Source organism: Cuculus canorus, chromosome 6, assembly GCF_017976375.1.
Source record: "Cuculus canorus isolate bCucCan1 chromosome 6, bCucCan1.pri, whole genome shotgun sequence".
Taxonomy (NCBI): Eukaryota; Metazoa; Chordata; class Aves; order Cuculiformes; family Cuculidae; genus Cuculus; species Cuculus canorus.
In genome coordinates this window covers 20,549,591-20,569,694 of record NC_071406.1, presented here as the reverse complement: position 1 = coordinate 20,569,694, position 20,104 = coordinate 20,549,591, and the positions used below count along the sequence as shown (strand labels likewise).

The window sequence follows — 20,104 nt, the reverse complement described above, 5'->3', positions numbered from 1 at the left end:
AGAGGGACAATTTCATTTTGATAACAAAATTGGGTTGTAATGGAAATACTTTTGTCTGCCATATTTTTGAAATCCACTGGTCTAGAATCCCTCTTGGTGTTAAGGGGCAGAACGCTTTATTATACATGTTAAAGAGAAACAAGTCATCAACAAAACTATTTCCAAGTGGTTTGCAGCTTTTCTTCCAGTAGTAATCTGTTCTGTTCTGAGACAGGGATAACACCAGGTACATTGTTTCCTGGCTTTGCGGCCACAGTTACCCACCCATCAGCTACTTGCAGTCATGCTTATTCAGTGTCCCAGTTACACAGTTCCAGTTCTATCTTCTCTTTCTTGAAAAAAACAAATATTTCTTAAAATTAAGACTTGGATTCTTAAATTATTGGATTGTTCTCGGTGGCAGATTGGGAGAAACATGCCAGTTATTCCCATGCTTCCAAAAGAAAAATTAATGTAGACTTACCGTGGAGAGACCTTGCCCTTATGGCAGAACAAGTCAGTATTTTTTGCAGTATCTACAACATAAAAATCTTGCACTGATATCAAAGGCTTGCCCAACGGATGGAATTTTTTGTGTGAGTAGAATGTCAGTTGCAACAGTACTTAGGTTTTCAATATTACTAAAATTCTTGTAAAAGCATGAGGACATTTTTTTCTGACATACCAGAAAAAAATGTGGCACTTCCATCATTTCACAAAACAGACCCTTGGCCCTTCATCTTCTAGGTTTGGTAAGAAAGCTGCTAGCAGTGATTTTGCAGTGACAGAATGATAAAAGCCCTAGGGCAGAGAAAGCAAAATATCAGCTTGATTTTCAGCTAATGTTTTAAAATATGCAGAATCTATACTATTTTCACCTTCAATAACACAAGAAAGGCCACAATTCACAATTGTTTGAGATTCTTACCTCACTTTCTCAAGGAACAAAAATATTTATAAAGTGATCTTCTATTTGATTATAAAGTACTTTTGATAATAATCTAGAACAGGATTCTAAAGCCATCAAGTTCAGAAGAAATGTGAGAAGTGAATAGGTATGTCATGATCCTAGGTTTTCCTACCCTCCCTAATCAGCTTCTAGTAATAGTAAAGCTGAGTAAGTACTACAGGATAATTAGAAGTATCCATTACAATGTCAAAAACAAATATGAAGCCATTGAAACTTGAATATTTGGCCCAAAACAAGTTATTAAGCCTGAGAGATCACAATCGAAAAACATGGTTATAAGTAGATGTTTTCTGTGTACCCAATGTGAACATTAATGGGCTTTTTGCAAAATCTTAATCATGGAAAAGACCTCTAAGATCACCAAGTCCAACCATCAACACACCACCAACATGCCCACTAAACTATGTCCCAAAGTGCCACATCTACACATTTTTTGAACACCTCCAGGAATGGTGACTCCACCACTTTCCTGGGCAGCCTGTTCCAATGCTTCACCACTCTTTCTGTAAAGAAATTTTTCCTAATATCCAATGTAAGCCTCCCCTAGCGCAACCCGAGGCCACTTCCTCTTGTCCTACCACTTCTTACTTGGGAGAAGAGACCAGCACCCACCTCGCTACAACATTCTTTCAGGTAGTTGAAGAGAGCAATGAGGTCTCCCCTCACGACCTTCTCTCCAGTTACCTCCGACACTCCTCATAAGACTTGTTCTCCAACATGATGATTAGCTGAGAATTCTACTGAAGTAATTCTTTTCTTCATCTTAACAACCTCAGACATAGACTTTTGTTTAGGTTATGATGGACCTGAGAAAATAACCTCATAGATACCAATTTTACCAACAACAAACTCGGTGATAAATATCAATGCATGTATTACATACACAATGTCCCTTTTTTTCAGGAAGCTAGAAACCAACCACAGTAGGCTGCCTCTTACAATCCACTATTATTTCTATTCTCCACTCTACCCTCTGCCAAAGAAGAACATTGTAAATTACTTCAGCTTTTCTGGGTTATCGGTAATACAACATAAATCTTTATTTTCTGCATTACTGAAGTTTCCTACTAGTAGAAGTAGTACCATTTTCATGTAAAAAAACCCAAACAAAACAGAAACAAAACCAAATGAAAACAAGTCGGAAGAACTCCAAACCCTGGCACTAAGGGTATTATTATTATGGGAATATATAAATGAGTCCCATGAACAATTTTTGTTTTGAATCACGAAAAAATCTTTTCTAGTAGTACATGGGTCTGTTCATCACAGAAGAAAACCCCTCTTCTTTAGCACTAATATAGAAAAGAAACATATTTCACATAGAAATCACTCAGAATAAATGGAATCATGAAAAAAATATTTTAGGTTCAAAAGATAGATTGGAATTATGTGACAGTGTCTTTTTCAGCAAAAAGAATTCTCTGAGAAGTTCTTTCATGAGCTTCCTTGGTGATGATGTGGAATAAATATCTGGAATAAGGGACTTAAGAAAAGATCATAAAATAATTTTTTGTCTGGAAATTGTATTTTTTCTTTTCTTTTGGAGGAGGGGTGTGTGTGGAAAATATTTAGTATTGATAGGAATGCTATAATTCTTTCTGCACAAAAAAAAGCAGGCTACCAATATGTGCCACTGATATAACCAAATTTTTTATAGACTTTGTTCATCAGAGACTATTTTCCAAAACCCTTAAATAATTTGAAGTTGGAGTATAAATATTCATGCCATCAGTGACATAAGTACACATTCTTTCCATAAGAATTTTTTTTCTATGATCCAGTGTAGCTTACATTAGTCTATGTGAATCTGCAAAATTATATTTTCATTTCTTGGTCTGAACTTGTTTAAGTATTTCTCTGTCCCTAAAGAAAAACATCAAAGCAGAGACAGATCTGGTGGGGAAATTCCTTTCACAGTTTTCATTCATCAGTAAGTGAAGTGAAAGAGGTTGATGTATACAAAGAGATGTGGCATCTGCCCTGATAGTATTATGACCTTATGTCTTTTTAACTTGTACCCAGTGTCTGGATTCTTTGGTAAGTACTTCTCCCAGAGGCCTACTTTTATCCAGTACTAAGCATATATCTTTCTTACCAGGACAAAACATGCCAAACCAGTGGGGCTCGAAGCACCATGACACATTATTCTGCTGTTAGTAATATAAATAAGCAAACATATTGTGATAATCATAGGGTAAAAATATCAGAAGCTGAATTCTAGGTTTATAAGATTAAGATGACTTCAAAGTTCCAGCAGGTTGGTATTTTAAAAGCAAGATGCTCTATCCAGAAGGGAACGTGAAGCTTCTTGGTGGTTACTTCTGTAAAGAAAGGGGCTGGTGAAAATCCAGTATTACTTACAGCTTCCTTAGCAATTATTCATCAGGGAAAAAATCTACATACTTTTAACAATACTAAGTAGTTTTGGGGATTTTTGTTTTGTTGGTTGTTCTAACTACATTTGAATCTGCATTTAAATATATGTCTTTCAAATTTCCTTGTGGGAAAAAAAAACATTTAGAACTGTGCTGGTTTCAGTTACACTGCTTTAATTTTCAAAATCAATTAAATACTACTAAGAATACAATATGTTTTTGTATTCGAATGTACAAAAGGGAAACTAAGAATTTGAGCTCTTAGTCATTATTCTGTGTTATTTTCTATTCAGTATGCTCAAATGCCCAAGTAATATAGTTATTTCTGCTAAAAAATTTGTGTTGCAGATATATTTAAGCTAAGCAGGCCTAAACTTCTACTGAAAACGGTAGAAGTAACACTCCTTCACTAAATGTGATGCCTTGACACTGAGCCTCTAGTTTCATTATTTGCTATTGTTTAGGCAACGTTTTTTTTAAATTTACAAGTTCTTCTACTGGCACTTTTGCTTTGGAAACTAAGAGTCCATTTTCTCACAGTTAAGTTCTCAATTAGTGTAAATGGTTTTGCATAGTGATGATTATATTCACTGATTCCTACTGATTTTCCAGAGGGATATAGAATAAAACAGATAATATGATGAGGGAGCACATTTTTTTCTTAAAATTACTTAATTTTAATTAGAGTTTGGGATTGTTTGGTTTTTTTTCATTTCCTCAATAATAATAATAATATCTTATGCTTTTTTAAACACTGTAGAAAATAAACATTTTACTTTAGATAGTTTGAACTGCAAGATAGTAATAAGTAATATTTATACTTTTCTACCCCACACTCTTTTCAAGTTTCCTTAATAATAATAATAATTCAATAATATCTAATAATAATAATAGCAAGAAGAAGGAGAAGGAGGAGGAGGAGGAGGAGAAGAAGAAGAAGAAGAAGAAGAAGAAGAAGAAGAAGAAGAAGAAGAAGAAGAAGAAGCATACAACAGCTTAGTTCTTCAGATCTTTTCTTAGTGCTAGTTGCAAAGTGCTGTCTCCTTATAATGGAATACTTTACTGAATATGGTGAAGTTTAATATTTTAGAACTAGTCAATCTTTTCCATTTGCTCTAGTCTAGACTATATTAAAAAAAAATTACAATAAAAAACAGTAATTCCACTTTACCTGGAGGATGATATGCAAGAAACATCAAGTATTTGAATCTGAGGCAACACCACACTTTGCAGAAGAGCCATTCCATCGTTAGCATCACTTTCTGATGTAAAAGTATGCCCATTATTTGCATTTAGTATTTCAGATTAAAGTGCTGATTTCAACCTAAGTTATGACGTTCCAAAAAAATGCAAATAATGTACCAAGACAGAAAGAAAAGTAATGCCTGTAAGACGTGAAGTAATCATCCTGCCCTATTTAGACCTTGTAAGACCTCAGCTGAAATACTAAGCCCAGCTTTAGTTACCTTTTCAAGAGAAGAATCAGTGGAAGAGAGCTCAGAGGAAAACAATGAAAATAAGCAGAGTTCTGGAAAATGAGATGTACATGGAACAATTGAAGGATCTGTGATCACAGCCTAAGGAAGAAAGAAAGCAACAACTAGTCTGCAAAAAACTAAAAGACAATGCAGAAAGGATGATCTCCAGATATATAATGATTGTGAAAAGTGACAACAGAAGGATTTGAATATTAGGAAACAGTAAAGACATGTGCCAGATGATTTTTACGAAGTCGTGGAGTATCCGTCATTAAAAGACTTTGAGAATAGGTTAAACATATATTGGGAATTAAATAAAGTTGATCACAGAATAATAGAATTGGAAGGGACCAATAATAGGTTGGAAGGGACCTTAAAAATCATCCAGTTCTGATACCCCCTGCCATGGCCATGGACACCTTCCACTAAATCAGGTTGCTCAAAGTATTGGACACCTGCAAGGGTGGGGCTCCCACAACTTCCTCTAAGAAACCTACCTCTCCAAATCCCTGGCAGTCCAAATATTCCACAAGGACTTTAAGTACTTCAGCTGAGACTTCTCTTGTTCCAGATTTGTTGTGGATTTATCGGTCCTCTGATACTATACTTGATTCCAACATTGATCTGTTAGTTGTCTGAACTTCATATGATCTGTGTTGGGCCTAAGATGTGAAAGGTGTTGCATACTGGATTTGCATCTCAGGATAATCATGCTTTTTAGCATTCTACTCAAAAGTTTAAGAGACTTCTGTTCCTTTAAGAAAATAGCTCCTTGTCTTTTAAAGCTCACTTCAGGATCATGCCAGTTACTCTACATGCTGCATAAGCAAAGTATTTTTGAAACCTCCACTAGAAATAAAACCTCAAGATGACAGAGATACAGCAATAACCACGGATGAAGAGTGTCCTCTTCCCAATTTGTTTCTGCAGCTCTGTCTCTGTGGCAAGGAATATGAAGGAACCAATGATCTTCAGCCTTGTTTAGCAAAATTATAATAGGGATTAAATGGCAGAACTATCTCACTTCTTTGCTATATTCCAGGTGCAACTGGATTAAAAAATAAATGATTTCTGCTTGGAGATGTTGCCTAGTCAACAGACAACTAATAGCTACAACAGAGGAAATTACTTTCTGTTTTGAACACTGAGATGATTCAATCTACACCTTACTGTCAAGTATAATAATTTACATATTTTTAGGCAGAGGAAATTCACTAAATGCTGCCGCCTGTGAGGAATATTAAATATTCAATGCACATAAAACAAATCCTCTTTTTAACAATTTGTCTTAGAACATATCTGCAGCATCTAGCCTCTGTAAAATACAATGCAATGTATTTAAAGTGAAAATAGAATTATTATATCAGTTAAAGTCCTTTGAAGTAGAGAAAAATCAAAATTCTGAATGATAGGGAAATGCCTTTTCTGAGCTGATCAAATTTTTGGTTCACTTTGATTGCCACCTTTCTGACTGATTCGAGAGAGATGCAGTAGACATCAGTCTTCTGGTGGCAATTTGGGTATATAAGACTATTTCTCAGCTATACATAGCTTTTGCAGTTAATGTGGTTTGAGGAACATTTAGTCCACTAAGATAATAGTAGATTCTATCATTTGTGATAATTAATTAAAAATAAATTAGTTATGCTTACCGCTTGAAATGTTCATATAGATACAAAATAGGAGGATGTACAGCAGTGTATGCGAAGAGCAGGTGAAGAAAGCCAAGAGACAAAATTATCTAGAAATTTCATGATATGCTAATCATTCCTGGTGCTGTACTCAATTGTTGGAAATAATTATATGAATCGTCTTCAAGCTCTATGCTTAAACAGGTGTGTACTGTTTACAGGCTACATTTAAAGGCTGGATGGATATTATGTATGCAGCTATTGACTCAAGAGATGTAAGTACTGCAATTATTTTAAATTATCTTTTTTCTTGAGGTCTGTCTATCAACAAGCGTGTACTTATATATCTTCCAAAAGCAATTAATTTCCATACAATAGAATGAATCAAAATTAAATTAACTAATATGAGATTCTGCTGTAACAAATAATGGAAAACTGAATGCAAATTTCCAGATGCTGTTACTAATAAATGGAATGGACCCAATCTGTTGATAGAAGTGCAAAGAGTGTTGTCCAAACACAAAACATTAAGGACATTTTGCCCAAGGCTGCTGCTTGTTCAGTTGAAATCTTCACAAGAAATCTTAGGAATGATATTTCATATTTCTTTTCTTAGATATTACAGCAACCGAAGTATGAAGACAACCTGTACATGTATTTGTATTTTGTTATCTTTATCATCTTTGGGTCTTTTTTCACCCTGAATCTGTTCATTGGTGTCATTATTGATAACTTCAATCAGCAAAAAAAGAAGATAAGTATTGTTTCGTTTTTCTTCTAAATATATTCTAAAATATTGCATCTTGGCAGGTGCATGATATAAGGAATCTAAACCCAAGGTTTGTTCAAAATTTTAGAAAATGCAGGATATTGGGATATAAAATCTTACCTAGATGTAGTATGCATTAACATCATAAGATTTTGCTTTGTAGTGAATGGGACAGACCCTTCTGTTTTCAATGTCCAGTTTAGTCTTCCTCAAGTTGCCTGCTTTTCCACACCTAAACTTCATGAAATCTCCTTATGTGATCAAGCCCCTGGTATAAGCCTTTACATTAAAGGACTTCTAATTTCTTGCTTATTTTTATTCTTCTTGATTTGTAGTGCTTCTATCAGCACACACACGCACACAAAAAAAGCTGCCTGGTTATGAAAAATAAAGCATTATTTCATCACGTTACTATAGATGCTGATGTTTGAATCCCACGGATTCAAGTTCTATTTTGTGGCACTGAATGATCTGAAACTATGTAGAACAGGAGTGGTTTGAAAATATCTCAGGGCCTTTTTTCTATTGTTTCGTAGTGCAGATGTAGAAAATCTCACTGCTATAGATGGTCTGAGAATCAGATGCTCATCCTTAAAATTATTTTCTGTAAACAGATAGGTTAATGAAAACTAAAGAACAGAAGCAGCTATGAATTAATTGTTTAATTTTACTAGTGTACTTCATCGCTTTCTTTGGGATTATGTTACTAATGACAGATGCTAAGTAAGATTTTTGGAAGCTGTACATGCTAAAGGCCTAGGGGTAGACCACTAGGGAGCGTCTCTAGTGCACAGTGCATGCGTTCCCATGTCTTCAAGCTTCCCAAACATTCATCCTCAAAAGGGCTGCATCCAGTCCTATGCGGTCATAGACATTCCTGGAATTAGATGTCTGCAAGTATCTTTTATCCAGGAAAAATTTACTTTAAGAGATATGTGGAATCTGGTGGATTTTCATTCAAGCTGTCTCTACAAGGTAGTTACTACAGGCAGTGGATTTTGGTTAGGTTGCTATGAAGAACCCATTTGCTAATCAGAACTTCATAGAACACGGAAGCTAATCACGATAAAAGACTTAAAAGAGAGCATTTTGCTGTTAACAGTATCAAAAGTGCTTCAGTCTTCAGCTCAGTTTCTAAAAAGTTTCATAATTCATCTTCTCAAAAACCTTGAAAGCTCTGAACCCCATTGCTAATGTTGTGATTGCTAAACTAGAGATACATAAAACACTAACATATTAATGTACTGAAAATCTGACTTTCTCTGCTTCCTTTCACTGAAATCGTGGTTCAGTAGTGACAGTATTGAACAGCCTAGGCTGTTTAAGCTTATCTCAGATGCCATTTACTGCATCTCTTCTGATGAAAGCTACTGAAAATGATTTCTTGAAGTTCAAGAAAAATAACTGTAGAAAAGTTCTGCACTGCTGTGGGTTTTTAATGTGATATGTGTTACTGGATGTTCAGACAACTCCCTTACTATATGCTTAAATTGCAGACAACTGCATTTGATAGCTAAGTGACTTTTCCCAATACAATCTTGATTTTCTTAAATAAATAAATAAGTAAATAAATCACATTCCTCTTCAAGAGTTTTTTTCAACATTGCGTATAAATGTGATTATAACTAGTTTTGGTTTCATGCTTTTACTTTGGAGGTCAAGACATATTTATGACAGAAGAGCAGAAGAAATACTACAATGCAATGAAAAAGCTGGGATCCAAAAAACCACAAAAACCTATACCAAGACCAGGGGTAAAATTATTTCTATACATTAGCCTAATAGCTCTTTCCGAACTCCTCAGTTTTTAATGATATAGAGAAAGCAGAAACATGCCTCTGTGAAAATGACCATTAACAATTGTAGAAATCCACCAAAATGGAAGATGAAAACAGAGTACAAAAAATTATTTTTCCCTTGCAACCATTTTATGTATGAGTATACAAAGAAGGCTGAACTAAACTGTTGTATTCACTTTAACTTGACTACTTAATATCCCTAGTTATAGTTTTATTGAAGTCTCATAGGTCTTACTGCCTGTTTTTCTACTTTCTTCTAACAGGAAAAGAAAAGTTGTTACAGTTTGTAATGGATGTTTCTTTTTTTCTTTTCTCCTCAGAACAAATTCCAAGGCATGGTCTTTGATTTTGTGACACAGCAAGTATTTGACATCAGCATCATGATTCTTATTTGTCTTAACATGGTTACCATGATGGTAGAAACTGATGACCAGAGTAAAGAAATGGAAAATATTTTATCCTGGATTAACCTTGTGTTCATTGTCCTTTTCACTGGAGAATGTGTCCTGAAATTGATTTCACTTCGTCATTACTACTTCACTATAGGCTGGAATATTTTTGATTTTGTAGTTGTCATTCTCTCAATAGTAGGTAAGTCTTGTATATTAAAAAAAAAAAAAAAAACAGAGTAAAATGAATATAAGGTGACTTTTTACTTGAATACAGCTATATGGAGGGCTTTTGCCATTGCAAGGTTTACAGCTAAGTCATGCAACTTTTCTTTTTATCTAATAATTTACTTAATCTAACATATATTGCACCTGCAAATGCTAAGTATAACTGTTATAACAGAAATTATACAAGTGGAATCTATAGAATATCTTTAATTGCTACACAGATCCACCAATTTTAAACCTATTTTTCTAAATTTCTGCTATGATATGGCGATTACATGGTAATGTATCTTGGTTTTATTTTTTCTGTTTTAGGTATGTTCTTAGCTGAGATGATTGAGAAATATTTTGTATCCCCCACACTATTCAGAGTCATCCGGCTTGCCAGAATCGGTCGAATCCTGCGTCTCATTAAAGGCGCTAAGGGAATCCGCACTCTGCTTTTTGCTTTGATGATGTCTCTCCCTGCTTTGTTCAACATTGGTCTGCTGCTGTTCCTGGTCATGTTTATCTATGCGATATTTGGCATGTCCAACTTTGCCTATGTTAAGAGGGAAGCTGGTATAGATGACATGTTCAACTTTGAAACGTTTGGCAACAGCATGATCTGCCTATTTCAAATTACCACATCTGCTGGCTGGGATGGTTTGCTAGCCCCAATTCTTAACAGTGGGGAGCCAGACTGTGACCCCTATAAAGATCATCCCGGCAGCTCTGTGAAAGGCGACTGCGGTAACCCTTCTGTCGGGATTTTCTTCTTTGTCAGCTACATTATCATATCATTTCTGGTAGTGGTGAACATGTACATTGCTGTGATTTTGGAGAACTTTGGTGTTGCTACTGAAGAAAGCGCTGAGCCCTTGAGTGAGGATGACTTTGAGATGTTCTATGAAGTCTGGGAGAAGTTTGATCCCGATGCAACACAATTCATGGAATTTGAGAAATTGTCTGATTTTGCAGCAGCACTTGAGCCTCCTCTTCATCTACCCAAACCAAACAAAGTCCAGCTCATTGCAATGGATCTACCTATGGTAAGCGGTGACCGAATTCATTGCCTTGACATCTTGTTTGCTTTCACAAAGCGTGTTTTGGGGGAAAGTGGGGAGATGGACGCCCTCAGAATACAGATGGAAGATAGGTTTATGGCATCAAATCCTTCAAAAGCTTCCTATGAACCAATTACAACCACTTTAAAACGAAAACAGGAGGAAGTATCTGCTGTCATCATTCAACGAGCTTTCAGACGTCACCTTTTAAAACGAACAGTAAAACAAGCTTCCTTTATCTATAACAAAAACAAAACCGAAGGAGGGACTGGTCAGGGTATGAAAGATGAAATCATTACGGACAAGTTAAATGAAAACTCATTTACAGAGAAAACCGATATAACTGCATCAACGGCAGTTTGTCCACCTCCTTATGAGCATGTAACAAGGCCAGTCAAAGAAAAACATGAAAAGGAAGATAAAGATGCTCAGAAATAAAAGCAAATAGCAAGCCAAACCACCTATGTGCAAAATAGTTCATAGCCAGTAAGGATCATGTGTGTGTGTCAACCGGACTCCTGCTGGAGGTCTATGCCAAACTGACAATTTTTACCAATGTACTGTACATTAAAGGTCAGTGCCTATTAAAAGACAGTGACCCCTTGTCAGTGACTGTTGACTGTGCTAACCTTGACAGGAGGTTACTGTTCTCACTACCAGCTGACACTGCTGAAGAGGAGAGAAAAAGTGGCTACTCAGACTGTAGGGACCAGTTAAAGGGGTGTAAACCAAGTCTTTGTGTGTTTAGCATAAAACAATACAGTAACTGTATCCACTGTTTGCATTTCAACTGCCACATACATCATATTTTTACAAAATCTGTGTTAGTGGATTCATCTTATTTTTATTCATATGTTGTTTATTATATGTGACTATTTTTGTAACTGGGGCTTCTGTTGGGGAAGGGGATTAGGTACACCTTTACAGGTACAAGGGCCAGGTGTTCTATTATACAACAAATATACACACAGAAATGACTTGCATGAAGGCATGCTGCACTTATAGATCATGCATGAAAGTAACATTAAGTCACAAAGAACAACAGATTTTTTTTAGCACAGTGTTTCTGGAAAGGAGTAACAGATTTTGAGGTGCTTAATTAATGTATTCATGTTGTATCAGGTCCAAACAAGTCTTGCTATGCCTGTAAAGTCCCTTATAACAGTAGAAAAGGGTTATTTTTTACATAGACCTTTAAGTTTCAGAAAGTGCAAGCTCCTTTCTAGGCCTGAGTCACAGATTTTGTCTTCGTCAAATTTCCTTCTATATACAAATATTAAATGAATCTGCCTCAGCCCTCCAAATTGATCAAAAAGAGCCCTTTATAAGTTGTTCCGCTTTATCCTGCAGTATTGTTTAGCCATCTTCAGCTCTCAGTAAGGTTGATGTTGTTGTACGTGTTAATGAAAAGCCCTCTGCTATGTAAATAGTAATTTTTAACCTGTGGTGCATGTTTGAGCAACAGATAATGACCTTAGCACATTTATTGCATCAAATATGTACCACAATAAGCATAGTGTGCAAGCGTTCAACAGGTAAAATTATGTATTATCTACCATTATAAATAGTTTGGATGCTGTCAGTGCATGTTTATATTGCCTATGCTGCTGTTCCTTTGACTGTCCAGGATTCTTAAATACGGGAAGCCATACATCAGAGCTAAATGGAATAAACTACTCAACAAGACCTCATTCCTCCATACCATTAAGCAATATTTTGCAGCTATTTAGGAACTTATTTGTTTAACATTTTTGAATTTTCATTGAAAAGCATATAGTGTATATCCAAACTGTACAGACATGTTGAAAACTATTAAACCTGTTGAAAATAATGTTAGAATTTTATAAGCAAATATAAATACTGTAAAAATCATTTTATTTTATTTTTCAGCATTATGTACATAAAACAAGAACTGAATTTTATCTTCAGGTTGATGTCACACCTTTTTTTTTACTTTCTGTCCATAGCACTTTTTCACAGAAGAACACCAGAGAACAAGATATAACTAAGAGAATGGGTAGCTGTAGGTTCTTATTTTTTACAATATTTTCAAACATGTCAATAATTTCTGCAAAATAAGTTCATAATTTGCTTCTAAAAATCTTAAGTTTGTTTGCAGTTGGGAAATGGTGTAAAGTTCAAATTGAATGTCTAAGCAGTGCCTGCATCATAAGTTTCCAGATACAACCTTTCTTTCACAGAATCCTTAACCTCTCCTCATATCTACTTACAGCATTTTTTTTAATTCATGCTGCTCTAGAACAGTTCTAAATGTTGGGTCCACAATATTTTTTCACAAAGAGAAAGTAGCTAAATTGTATAATCCAACACATCAGGACATTTTATGTTTCTTACACAGGAAAATGAAATGTAGATTACTTTTATTAAAATTATTGAATAATACTGTATTAGTGAACTGCATGCAGGAAAATGCTACTGTTACCCTAACTGATGCTAAAGAACATTAATAATGCGCCAGAATAATAAAGATTACATTTTTTATTGTATGTTCCTTTTGTCCTTATTCTCTGACATTAATGTAAAAAAAGGTGCGCTTCTAAAACCACAGATTGAGAGGATACTCATAACTTTCACAGCCAGCTATTCTGCTCTTCCACATAAGCAAATCTTTGGGATTTGCTTGTTAGTCACTAACAAATTCTAATTCAATGCATGTTAGACACTGAGCATGATGATTCCGCATATATCAATAGTACTGCCCTGAGTAACCTCATGAGTTCATGCAGCAGCTCCTCATTGGTTAGGGAGCTCTACCATCAAACACCAGAGCTGGCCTGAGTGTGTCCTAGGAGGCTCAGAGCATTTACAGGCATGAGAATTGAGCATTCATGAGTTTACAAAGAGAAAGCAAGGACTGAAAATAGTACTAGATATATGACATTCCCAAACGTGGACTATAAGAAACAGCTTACTCTAGAAATGATGACTGAGGATGCTTTCACCTTCAGGAGAAAACCTGAATTTTACTAGTCTTTGCAACTGTGTAATTCCCTGGGAAGAAAGAAAGAGAATAATAAAGAAGAGAGAACTTTCTGTGTTCGATTCTACGCCGTTGCTGTTTCATTTCTACAGAGAAGCTTCACCTAACTTGAAGCACACACTGTTGAGATCCATTATGAAACATACGGTGTGGGTGCTGCCTAGTTGTTATGTCCAGCCAAAAAAAAAAAAAAAAAACCACTAAGAAAATAACCTAATTCTGGCTGCTTCCCTCTCAGCATCAGGGCACTGCCGGGATGAGTGGGGAAGAGTGGCTAGAAAGCTGCCCAGAGGCAAAGAACCTGGGATGTTGGTTAACAGTGACTGAACATGAGCCAGCAGTGTGCCCAGGTGGCCAAGAAGGCCAATGACATCTTGGCTTGTATCAGAAACAGCGTGGCCAGCAGAACCAGAGAGGTTATTCTGACCCTGGACTCGGCACTGGTGAGGCCACACCTCAAATCCTGTGTTCAGTTCTGGCCCCTCGCTACAATAAGGATGTTGAGGCTCTGGAGTGTGTCCAGAGAAGAGCAACGAAGCTGGTGAAGGGGCTGGAGAACAAGTCTTATGAGGAGCGGCTGAGGGAACTGGGGTTGTTTAGCCTGGAGGAGGCTGAGGGGAGACCTTATTGCTCTCTACAACTACCTGAAAGGAGGTTGTGGAGAGAAGGGAGCTGGCCTTTCCTCCCAAGTGACAGGGGACAGGACATGGGGGAATGGCCTCAAGCTGTGCCAGGGGAGGGTCAGACTGGAGAGCAGGAAAAAATTTTTCACAGAAAGGGTCATTGGGCACTGGCAGAGGCTGCCCAGGGAGGGGGTGGAATCACCTTCCCTGGAGGTGTTTAAAAGACAGGTAGAAGAGGTGCTCGGGAATATGGTTTAGTGGCAGAGAGGAATGGTTGGACTCAACGATCCAAGAGGTCTTTTCCAACCTGGTGACTCTGTGACAGCTATGCCGGCGCCCCGAGGAGCACCGCAGCTCCCGCGCCCCGCCCCGCCGCCGGGGGGCGCCGCTCCCACGCCGGCCCCGCCCCAGACCCGGCCCCGCCCCCAGCTCCCGGCCTGGCCTTCTCCATAAGTTTTCCTTCCCGTGTCTCTCCCGCCTCCTTTCGCTGCGGGCCAATGGCAGCGCGCGAGGCGGAGTGCCCCCGGCAGTGGCGCTGGGCGGCAGTGATGGACTCCGACGTGCTACGGGTGCGGCAGCCGGGGCTGCGGGGCGGGTGGGAGTTGGTGTCCCGGGGCGAAGCTGAGGCAAGGAGGAGTAACTCGCACAGAAAGTGGGCTGTTTCGGTTTAAGCCGAAGTAGAGTTACGTTTCCTCTAAGCAAGTGTAATGAAAGTGAGGCGGAATGCCCCTCTGAAAGCATGAGGGTGTTTTCCAACAGTGTTTTTCCAGACACTGCTCGTTCTTTGGGGGTGATAATGCCTTGTGCTCGGTCTGATCTGAACGGCTGTCTCTTCTGCCATCGCCTCTCTGCAGTCTTTCCCCATCTCAAATCCAGGGTCGGGCAGAGCTGCTCCAAAACTCCAATTACCAAAAGATGTGATTTGCTGTGAAGTTCATAATAACGTTAAATCCTTGGAAAGTAATAGAATATGTGTAAGATTTCTGGGAAAATTTACAGGTATGCCTGTAAGTGGGAAATGCATCCTGTCCCCAGCTCCTGCCTGGCATCACACCGGTGACGGAGATCGCTCCGTCGTGTTGCCCAGGTCTCATAAAGGATGCTCCCTTTCTGAAACTCCAGAACGAGTCCTACGGAGCCTATTTGCAGGCATTTTCATGATTAAAGCATTTGTGTGAGTGAACTGAGGCTGCCTCTCCCACAGGCCCTGCTCAATTATTACTGCCAAGAAGGCTATTTCCAGCACGTCCGAGCTGTGGCGGAGGAGGCGCTGGGGCGGCTGGGCAACGATCCTGTGTTCCTCTTCTACCGAGCCTACGGCACCCTGCGGACAGGTAACATGGGGCTGCAGAGCGGAGCGTTGTGGCTGACCTGTCTGCCACCCTCACAGAATCCTACTTTCGTTACACAGAAAGAAAGCAGTTTTATGGAGTCTGAATGTTTTCCATGTTAAGTTTTCATTATCTGTCACACACAACCTCCCCCCGCCCCCCCCCGCTCCCCTCCCCACACTTTGCATGAAAATTATGTAGACCACAGAGTCCTGAAGTGAGAAATAATGAGTAACTTTTTCTCATTTTTTTCTTCAAATTGTTACATGGTCAGGCAAGTGGATTTCTTGGAGGGAATTTGAGCCCAAATGTCTATTGCATTGTATCACAAAGATAAAATTGTTTGCTCCAGCTACTGTCTTTTCTCTTTGATGCAGCTGTATCTTACTTTGTTATACATCTGCCTCAGAGGAGCTGACAGCTAATACCTGTTGGGAAGTATTAGCCCAGTAAGCCAACCATATCCTGGGCTGCATCAAAAGAAATGTGACCAGCAGGTTGAGGAAGGTGATTCTGCCCCTCTACTCTGCTCTTGTGAGACTTCACCTGAATTACTGCATCCAACTTTGGAGTCTTTAGCATAGGAATTACACAGACCTTTTTGAGCGAGTCCAGAGGAGGCCATGACGATGATCAGAAGGCTGGAGGACCTCCCCTATGAGGACAGGCTGAGAGAGTTGGGCTTGTTTAGCCAAGAGAAGAGAATGCTCTGGGTAGACCTTATAGCAGCTTTCCAGTACTTAAGGGGAACTTCAGGAAATCCAGGGAGAGGCTATTTATCAGGCAGTGCAGTGATAGGATGAGGGGGAATGGTTTTGAGATTATAAAGGGCAGATTTAGATTAGATATTAGGAAGAAATTATTCACTGTGAGGGTGGTGAGGCACTGACACTGGATGCCCAGAGAAGCTGTGGATGCCCCATCCTGGGAGGTGTTCAAAGCCAGGTTGGACAAGTCTATGAGCAACCTGATCTAGTGGAAGGTGTCCTTGCCCATGGCAGGAGGGTTGGAACTGGGTCATCTTGAAGGTCCCTTTGAAGCCAGCCCATTCTATGATCTTTGTGTACGTTAGACTGTTCTCACAAGTTTGTTTAGGTAAATCCATATTTTAAGGATGTCACAGAATGCTAGGAAGTAACCCAAAGTGGAGGAGGGCCCCCTAGCAGGGGGCCAGGAATGACTGAAAAGGTTTTGAGGTGGTGTGTCTGTTCCCAAACTCCCTGAATTTTTTTGTTTATTCAACAATCATAAATTCCTATTTTTCAAGATGTTGTCTGTTCTATTGATGTTCAAAAGGTTCACACAAACAAGGCAAAAATCCTAGCTATATAAAGAAATATAAGCAAAAAGAGCTGCTCAGTGCCCTGTATAAAACAAATGATGAAGATGATTTTCATCTTTATGGCAGCTGGCAGAACTAGCACATAACTCCTTTCAAGTCCTCTGCGTTGAGATGCTTTTTTCTTTCTTGTGTCTGTTTGAAAGACTTGCATAAACTAGTGAAATGGATATGTGAATAATGAAGGAAGTTATGAAGAAAGTGTTATCAAAAACACAGAACAAATAATTGAGGGAAAAATTTAAGTCAGATTAAGATTTTGATGCTGATATTCCTTGTCTTGAAAAATGTTATAGACTATTCTACACTTGTTTTCACTAGGTGACATCCAAGATGGTATTCGACAGTTGGAGTCTATTAAAAACAAACAGGAGGTGTCACTTTGTACCATGATGGCTCTGATTTATGCCCATAAAAAGAGCCCTAATCCAGGTATGCTCGTTAAGACATTACTGCTACATGTTTTAAACAGATATGTTTGAAGGTCTGACAGTTGTAGACTAATTCTGCCTGATTTTAAAAGTTACACTGCAGCTTTGACATCATATCTAGTACTGAATTGAGTTACATTTAACAAGATTGTAAATAAAAATACCAAAATACAAATCTGTGGAGAGTAAGACTGAATGTTAAAATAAAACACTAAAAAAACCTGATTTATCTACTATGATGGAAAAATAAATTTAATTTGGCTTCTTGTGATTGTAGTTCAGTCTTGTCTGATATCAATACTTTGAGCAGACCTACAATTTAAGTAGTCATTAAAGCCATGCCATTTCCATCTTTCAAGTTACCCTGACCTTACAAATGAAGAAAAGAATTCTTTTAACGTTGGTGTTCCTTTCTCAAATCTAAAAACTGGGGGTGTTTTGCTAAGAATTATATTCTCAAAAACTGGGTTGGTTTATAAGGTAAACGGAGGTGTTGATAACTATTGTCCTGATATCTTCCTGACTATGCAGATTTATTACTGTTATTGACAATTTTGGTAAGCAGTGTGATTTGAAACACCTCTGACTAATGACATCACTCTTAAATGAGAGTCCCTGATGATTAATACTATGGGGCAGCAAAATTATGATGCATTTCAAGACTCTGTGAGAAAGTCATAGCAGTAAGAGTCAGACATTGGATTTTAGTGGCTCCTAAAAAAAGGACCAGAAAAGGACTATGGGTAAAAGAAAATGTTTGGCACTATGTCCCATGCACCAAATTGAATTTTTATGTGGGATTAACCTGGTGAGAGCAACTGACAGTAACAATGAGGATGTAAGAAAATGAGCTTTAGTGTTAAGAAACACATCTACAGTTAAATAATTATTTCACAGACGCTGGTATAAATGTGAACCTTGTTGTCAATTTTACATTTATCTGGCAGAAGTCTCAGCTACAAATCTAAGGTTTAACAAATAGCAAGGTTCTTGCATAAATGACTATGTTGATGGGAATCCTCTTCTGTCTTTTACATTTACACCTGATTACTATTTTTAATTCGGAGGAATTGCATTTGTATTTCTCAATATAAAATATAGAAAACGATGTTTGCTTTGGAAGTCCTTGGCATATGTGCTGCTTTTTTGTAATATTTTGAGATGCTATCAACGAAAGGTCTGAACAAAACTTTTTCAGATCGAGATGCTATTCTAGAGTTGGATGCAAAAATGAAAGAACAACGTAAAATAGCAGGACAGCAGGCTCTGTACTTCGCTGGCTTGTTTTTGTGGCATCTTGGTCGTGAGGATAAAGCCCGTGAATATGTTGACAGAATGATCAAAGTTTCTGGTGGTTGTAAAGAGGTAATTATTTTTTTTTCTATATAGAATAGTAATAGGACCATGTATACTGTGAAGCTAGACTTATTGCAATTATATTGTATTTGGAAGTTTCCTTTAACTACTTTGTGTTCTCATAGTTCTTTCTCAATGTCATAAATTAATTTGACTGACTGAGTAGAATTCATGTAATTATTTTTGTGTGTGTGTTAAGTATTCATTTTCACTCAATAAATGGCCAATGGAAATAAATACGTAATTATGCCAAATTTGCTACTTGATACTGAGCATAATAATTCCTTGCAGTAAACTAAATGTGATAGTCTCACTAGAGGGAGACATCTGCTTTGAATCTCAAGGTTCAAAAATACCCAGAGGACTGGGGATATGAAGTTCAGCAGTTGCTAAGGCAAAATTTGTGTAGGGTTCTGCTGAATGTAATTTATTTTAAAATCTGTGGAAGTGTTGTATGTAGTAGTATCTTCTGGATTTATAAACAGACATCAAAATTCAGTAGACTCTTTAAAGAGGTTTGGAAAAGTTACTGTGTTAAAAAGTAAGTAAAAGACAATTATTTGTCTTTAGTCAGACCTCATCAAAGCAGAGCTGTTAAAATTGAATTCATAATTGTCCTCTTATGATGCTAGTATTAAACAAAGATCTTGTTTCTGATTTGTTCCTCTGTGTCGTTCAGTACATTGCTCAATTTGTAATTTACAATTTTACACGCAGTTGTGTGTACCTCACATTTTTGGGGGTGCTTGAACTTAGTGAAATATGATTTGGTTAGTATATGCAGTTTTATAAGATACTTTATGTACTTATATAGAAGCAAAATTTCAGCCAGTTTCTGATCCATTACAAAATCATGACCCTGATTGACAGTAATTACAAAATATGGCTCTTCTGTTAACCTTCAGGTTTTAAATATGACTCAGTTCTTTAACTTCATATTAGAAAAGGGCTAGTGATATTTTATAGGTTTTTTTTTTTTGTTTTGATGGCAATTTTAATTTGTTTAAATAACTTCAAAACTGACTTGATTTACTTAAGGTATAATTAAATGCCTGGAACATATAAGATAAATAAAATTCATTAATTACAAGTAATAATTCCTTAAAAAAATACGTTTCACCTTATAAAAATGGTATGTACTGTATTTTTTTATAATACATTTGAGAAATGTCAAATCTTTGCCCTTCGCACAAAAGTTCTTGTTTTTAATCAGACAGTAGAAGGAAAAAAACAGGTTTCTCTCCTTTTTCAGCACCCTGTATGTTCCTCAGTGTCTCATATAGCCAAAATCTGAAGAAAGTATTCTGCAGAAATGTATGCAGAAAAATAGTCTTACTATGTTATGCTGAGCACATTAGACTA

At 37.4% G+C, this 20,104-nt stretch overlaps 2 protein-coding genes across 9 annotated transcripts in view; both read left to right on the top strand.

Annotated features, from left to right (window-relative positions):
- The window catches only part of LOC104054538 (sodium channel protein type 1 subunit alpha), a 108,667-nt gene extending 95,499 nt beyond the window's left edge, over positions 1-13,168 (top strand). For all 7 annotated transcript variants that reach the window (XM_054070652.1, XM_054070649.1, XM_054070653.1 and 4 more), the window contains 5 exons: positions 6,655-6,708; positions 7,050-7,187; positions 8,852-8,956; positions 9,322-9,592; positions 9,931-13,168. In XM_054070652.1, coding sequence (XP_053926627.1) covers positions 6,655-6,708; positions 7,050-7,187; positions 8,852-8,956; positions 9,322-9,592; positions 9,931-11,099 — 1,737 coding nt within the window. In that variant the 3' untranslated portion in view covers positions 11,100-13,168. The remainder of the gene's footprint in view (positions 1-6,654; positions 6,709-7,049; positions 7,188-8,851; positions 8,957-9,321; positions 9,593-9,930) is intronic.
- Positions 13,169-14,731: 1,563 nt separating this feature from the next.
- Positions 14,732-20,104, top strand: part of TTC21B (tetratricopeptide repeat domain 21B) — a 42,321-nt gene continuing 36,948 nt past the window's right edge. For both annotated transcript variants that reach the window (XM_054069225.1, XM_054069226.1), the window contains exons 1-4: positions 14,732-14,854; positions 15,490-15,619; positions 17,277-17,387; positions 18,585-18,751. In XM_054069225.1, the coding sequence (XP_053925200.1) occupies positions 14,783-14,854; positions 15,490-15,619; positions 17,277-17,387; positions 18,585-18,751 (480 nt within the window). In that variant the 5' untranslated portion in view covers positions 14,732-14,782. The remainder of the gene's footprint in view (positions 14,855-15,489; positions 15,620-17,276; positions 17,388-18,584; positions 18,752-20,104) is intronic.